Genomic DNA, 5,800 nt, shown 5'->3' on the forward strand with positions numbered 1-5,800 from the left:
GAGAAGGCGGACGATGAAGTGCGCATGCGGAGACGCTGATTGCGGGTGGTGCGGCTCTGATGCTGCGAGGGTGGAGGGGGTGCAGGCGTGCTAGGCGCGAGTCCATCGCCTGGAGGGCCGGGCGCCGTGCACGCGCCTCGAGGCGGCTGTCAGCGGCGTCACGCGGTCCGCCGGCGCTCGACTGCCTTTTGTGTTGAGCGTGCCGAGTCCACCACGCGACACGGCGACCGATGCGCGCGTGCAGCAGCAGTGCGCCCCTACGCCCTGTGGCACGGCGGCCACATCCGCGTGGTCGAGGACGAGCCGTCCTGCCGCTGCACCGGGTCATACCGCAAGCGGACGCTGTGAGACCCTGCCGTGTCTGCCTGCGTGCCGCGCTTCTCTCCCCTCAGTCCGCGTCGAGCCGCTGCATGCCGTCACATACGGCGTGGCGACCCGCCACCCCACTCCCGCGGTGGACTCCGCATGACCGGATGGTGTAGTTGGTGCTGCTCTGGTGATGCTTGCGGCACCTGCGCCTCACGAGCCCACCCGGCCGGCTGGGTCGTCGTCTCGCGTCCCACACCGGACGGCGCGAGCCGGCCCCCGCCCCGACGGCGTGCGGACGGCGAGCGACATTGCCTGGTGGCTGGTGGAGAACCTCCCGTGCCGCGAGGTGACTCTCAGGTGCGCGGCGTGCGTGGCGTGTGTGTGCCTGGCAGGAACGTGGCAGCACAGCCGCAACGCCACTGCGTCCCCTTTGTCGTTGAGAAAGGGGGAGGGCGCACCGCTGTGCCCGTGCCGTGCTGGGTGGGCACGGACACGCCGGCGCCGTGCGTCGTCTCCCTTGCTGCACCGCGATGCTGAAAGGCTGGTACACCAGGTGCCCTGTCGGGCCTGTGTGTGTGTCTGTGTGTGTATGTGTGAAGTGCGCGTCTCACAGAATGCCGGCGGCACCCCTGCCTGTGTGCTTCCTCTGCGTGTGTGTGCCAGCCAGCAGCCCCTGTGCTCCCGCTGTGCACGCCTCGCAGCGTCGCTTGCCTGTCTCCCCATCACTGCCTCCCCTCCCCCTCCGCCGCTCTCTCCATCTCTCTTCTCGCCCTGTTTCACTGCTGCCCACCCCGCCCATCCCTCTTCCGCCTCTCACAACACGCACGCACGCCACCGGACGCCAAACGACAACGCGTGCGCGCACACGCCGCAGCCACAAGGACATCGCGTCGCCGCACCTCCGCTCTCTCCCGCTGTCCCACCTGCCCCCTCCTGCGCCTGCCCTCCTCGTCCGCTGTGCTGCGCCATCTCATCCCCCCACTACCCCCTCTGCTGTTGCCTCCCCCGTCTGCCTCGGCGCTGCCCTTCTCAGCCTCTCGCTCTCGCCCGCTTGCGGCCATGGCGTATAGTGTCCCCCTCATTCTGTACGTGATCATCCAGTTCGCGGCGTTCCTCCTGGTGCTGGCGGGTACGCCGTCTGGCATGTTCCGCAGCGGGTCCCCAAGTTTCCCTGGTCTGTTTGGCTGTATAACCCTATGGGGTTTGAAGCTAACCTGCGCATCTGTGGATTACGACCTCACAATTCACTTCTTCTTTCGGAACTGCCGTAACCGCCTCAACCTTTTCCGCGCTGCACAGGGGCTTGCTATTGTCACCATCTTCGTGTACGGCGCGGCGTTCATCCTGGGCTCGATTTTGCTGTTCTGTTGCTCTTTCCTCCGCTGGGTCTGCCTGGCGCTGAACATCGTTGGCATTGCCACCTTGTGCGTTGTGTGGGCGGCCATGGCGGTGATGTACAACAAGACTGATGACCCACAGTGCTCTACGGTGAGGGAAATGGGCTACCGGTATGGCGCCGGGTTCGTTCTCTTTGTGGTGTCCTGGATACTGGATATCATCAACACGTTCATGCTGCTGCTCCCGTGCACGGTCACGGACAGTGAAGCGCCCGAAAAGGTGAAGTCACCGGCAGCGCAAGAGTAGCATGGGGATAGCAGGAGGGAGCGGAGGGCGAGCTCGACAGCAGCACTGCACCTCCACGAACCTGCACTCGAGGAGGAGCGTGCGGAAGCTGCGGGCTCCCGTGTGTGCCCTTGGCCGGCCCATCGCTCTCGGTGTGCGCGTGCGTCTCCCCTCCCCCTCCCCCTCCCCGAAGCGCTGCTGTGGTGCCGGCGCATGGCTGCTGGGTTGTTGGTGGCGGCGCGGCGCGCAGGGGGGAGCGCCCGGTGTCGGTGTTGACGGCTGCGCTCTCTCCTGCGTTTGTGCTCGCCGGCGCGGCGACCTGCGCTGTGCAGAGTGGGCAGCGCACACCCTGCGCGCCGCCTCTGGGGCTTGCCGCCGTGAGGGCGGCGCGGCGCACCCTTGGCGGAGCGCGGGGGCGGGAGTGGCGTGGGGTGGACGACCAGGCGCATGGGGCAAGGCAAGATGGCGGCGCCTGCGCAGGCCGCAGCGGCACGTCCGTGCATAGGCACCGCTGCTGAGGGGCGACTGCAGCACTTCCGCCATGCTGGCGTGTGGTGCACGGCGGGCGCGTGTGCGTGTGCGCTGGCGCATGCGCCCCTGTGACCCTCCTCCGCCGTCTTCGGTGAGCGGCCCCCGCCACCGCCACCTCGACCGCGGCCGTCTGCTGCGGCTGCGACTCTTGCGTGCTGCTGGCGCGCCGACGCGTGTGGAGCGCAGTCTCGGCGCCGCTACCCCCGCCCCTCACCTACGCTGTGGCTGTTGGCGTGTCTCTGTGCTGGCGCTTTGTTGGTGGTTGCCGCCCCGCGCTCTCGCCTTACTTGACGTTCTTCTCTTTCGAGCTCACTTATGCTTGCTGTTCTCTTCTCGGCGCAGAGGGAGGCGTGGCGTGCGCGTGCGTGCTGGCGGAGGCGGCTGACGGTGGCGACGGCGCAGCGAAGGGCGGCCGCCGTGCCTCAGAGCGCACGCACCCAGGCACGCATACACACACACGCGGCGCCGCGGACAGGGGGCTGCAGGCGGAGCGGAGCCGAGGCGCGGCTGCTTTCCTGCTCGCTCCTCTGGCGTCTGGCTCGCATCTGTCTGCGTCTGCGCCCCCTGTGTGGCTGTGTCTCCGCGCCTCTCTCTTGCGCGATTTGTTTCGATGGCTTTGTTGCTTGCGCACCCCACTCAGTTCTCCAGGCTCCACTGTGTGGAGTCCCCACGCCGTATGACGGGGTGCAGCGGGCCTGGCGCGACGGAGGGAGAGAAGCACGGCGTGCAGGTAGACTGCGGGGTCTCACATGGCCCTGACCTGTGGCTGGGCAGCATTCTCCCTGGGCCCGTGCGGCATGTACCACCGCTACCGCCTGCTACCCCTTGCCCACCGACAGAGGCCACCGTCTGCGCCCTGGAGCGCGACGCTGAGGGCGGCCCCGCTGGACGCATGGCCCGGTGCAGCGGCAGGGACTGCTCGTCGTCGACGACGCGGATGTGGCCGCCGTGCCACAGGGCGTAGGGGCGCACTGCTGCTGCACGCGCGCATGTGTCGGCCTGTGCGCGGTAGTATGGAGGCGGTGGGAAGGCGGTGCAAATGTTGTTAGTAACCACCGACAAACGCGTCGACGCACGTGAACGGAAAGTGCATCGATTTATCTGTATCTCTGTTTTTGTGTGCCAACCTCACCGCCGAGCGTCTACCGTTACGATGTCCTCGCGGACCGCTGGCTTGCTGTCCTCGCCTGGCAGGGCGGACGGCGTGCGTGCGCCTTTCTCTCTTCTCTCCCTTCTCCACTATTTGCTTTGTGGCACGCCTTCGTGCGTGCTGGTTACCATGCTTGCCTCCCTTGTCCGACGCGTTCAACCCAGCACCGCCACTGCCGCCCCCGTCGTCCTCCTGGAGAGGAAGGGTAGGGTGTGTTGCACGCCTGTCGCGCGGCTGCTGCGCGTGGTGGGGCTGCGCCATGCGCGTGCAGGTGTGCGCTCTCGCATGCCGGCATAGATATATATATATATATGTGTGTGTGTGCATGTCCGTGCGTGTGCGCGCCGTCTGGCAGCGCAGCCGCTTTCTGTGCCGATGCCTCATCATGCGCCCCACTCCTCTCTCTGCTGCACGCTGGCACGCGGCTGGTGAGTGGTTCTCGAAGCACGGTGGTGCATTGGAGCCGCCCAGCCGTGAGCAGCGCAGACACGCACACGCCAACACGAGGCGCTCACACTTGTACCCCTTGTGAAGGGCCATGCGGCGAGGCTTCGCCGGCAATTGTCTGTGCGGATTTGGCGGCAGAAACCGTGCGGGTGCGGCTGCATTGTCTAGAGTCTCTTTGTTCGGCTGCCGGTTGCCGGCGGCGAGTGGCGGATGCGGCGGCGTGGTCTGTGTGTTGTCGCACGGCGGTCACTGGCGTGAGTGTGAGGGGGGCACGCCTGGCCCTCTGCCGTCACCGAGAAAGCGGTGGAATAGTCTGGAAGGGCTCTTGGCTGGTGTGGGTCCGACGCACCCGGCCAGCGTTTTCGACGACGGGCCCGTGGCTCTTGGCCGCCTCGTGAGCAAATTGTCGGAGGCGTCTTACACGGTGGAGATGCTGGGTACTGCCGAGAGGGGTTGCCACGGGGGGAACCGCCGCCGGGCCGCGGCGCAGCTGTTGACGGTGGATGCTGGCACGCGGGTGACGGTCAGGATGGAGAAGGATCCCTCGAGCACAGCGGCGGTGGCGCAGTCCGCCATGCATATGATGGGCACTATCGTAAAGGTGGACGGAGATGCCACGTATGTTATACTAATGGAGAGCGGCGAGGTGGAGCTCTCTGTGGCACGTGAACGCATTGTGGCGCTGCAGCCGCCGAAGAAGCTGCTCCACAGCGCGAGGCTGGTGGCGCTGGTAGGCTGGCTGCGCTCCTGCGTGCACGACCCGCGGAACGTCGAGGCCATCGCGCTGATCCTGTTCAGCGGCGGCTGGCGGGAGGAGCGGATGCACCTGCTGGGTGGCGTGGATCTCCTCCCGCTTGTGTTTGTGTCGAAGGTGGAGCTGGACAGCATTATGGAGAAGGTGCAGTGGGAGCGCGACCACTACAGGGCGATGCCCATGCTGCGCCGCGAGCGGATGAAGGATAGGAATTTGCGCTACGCCCTGGCCAAGCACAAGGGCACCATGAGCTGCATTGCCGGCGTGCTGGTGGTCGGCTACGTGTTCACGACGAACCTGCGCACGTACCGGCGGCAGCTGCGGAGCCATCAGCTCCAGACGGCCATCGAGACCCTCTCAGAGGCTGCCCGGCCATCGACGGATGAGGGTGTGCCTGCGGCGGCCGGTGTGTGCCGTGTCGCGGCGCGGTGCGCGTGGAGGGGGTGCCGCTGGTTCACGTGGACGTGGGCGGCACGGAGGACACCCTGCGCAGCGTTGTCGAGGCCCTGGGGGTGGGCAATGCGGAGGTGTGCGGCGACCTGCTGGGGTGTGTGGAGGAGGCCATGCGGGGCGCGACCGTGAAGGGCAGCGGCCGCCTTCCGTTCTTGGTGATGAGGCTGCGCGAGGGCAGTGATCTGGGCAGAGTGTACGGCGAAGTTGTGAGCCTGGTGAGCGAGTGCCAGGCCTGCCATATCATCCTGGAGGTGCCGATGAAGGCTCTGACCCCCTCGAACGTGTCGTTGCGGAGGCTGGATTGTTACTGCGTCGCACCCTTCTCCCGCGGGCAGGCATTCGCCTACACGGAACACGCGGTGGACGCGCTGGACCTGGTTTACCTTGCGGAGGTGGTGGGGACGCGCAGCAGCGACGTTGACGAGCTGTGCACTGCGCTGCGCCAGCGCGGCGCGGACCCGGTCGCGTACACGAGCCTCATGCTTGTGAGAGCGATGCGTCGGCTGCAAGCAGTGCTGGGACCGCCCGGCTCG

General features: G+C 66.9%; 2 protein-coding genes across 2 annotated transcripts; both read left to right on the plus strand.

Moving 5' to 3' along the window:
* Positions 1 to 1,368: 1,368 nt before the first annotated feature.
* LmxM_33_1820_1 (uncharacterized protein) lies at positions 1,369 to 1,953 on the plus strand (the record flags this gene model as incomplete). The annotated part of the gene is made up of 1 exon (XM_003886433.1): positions 1,369 to 1,953. One exon carries the CDS (start codon positions 1,369 to 1,371, stop codon positions 1,951 to 1,953), a length of 585 nt encoding a protein of 194 aa, XP_003886482.1.
* Positions 1,954 to 4,151: 2,198 nt separating this feature from the next.
* Positions 4,152 to 5,396, plus strand: LmxM_33_1810_1 (uncharacterized protein; the record flags this gene model as incomplete). The annotated part of the gene is made up of 1 exon (XM_003886434.1): positions 4,152 to 5,396. One exon carries the CDS (start codon positions 4,152 to 4,154, stop codon positions 5,394 to 5,396), a length of 1,245 nt encoding a protein of 414 aa, XP_003886483.1.
* Between the last annotated feature and the right edge of the window lie 404 nt (positions 5,397 to 5,800).

This window comes from Leishmania mexicana, contig 9 (assembly GCF_000234665.1).
Source record: "Leishmania mexicana MHOM/GT/2001/U1103 WGS CADB00000000 data, contig 9, whole genome shotgun sequence".
Lineage (NCBI taxonomy): Eukaryota > Euglenozoa > Kinetoplastea > Trypanosomatida > Trypanosomatidae > Leishmania > Leishmania mexicana.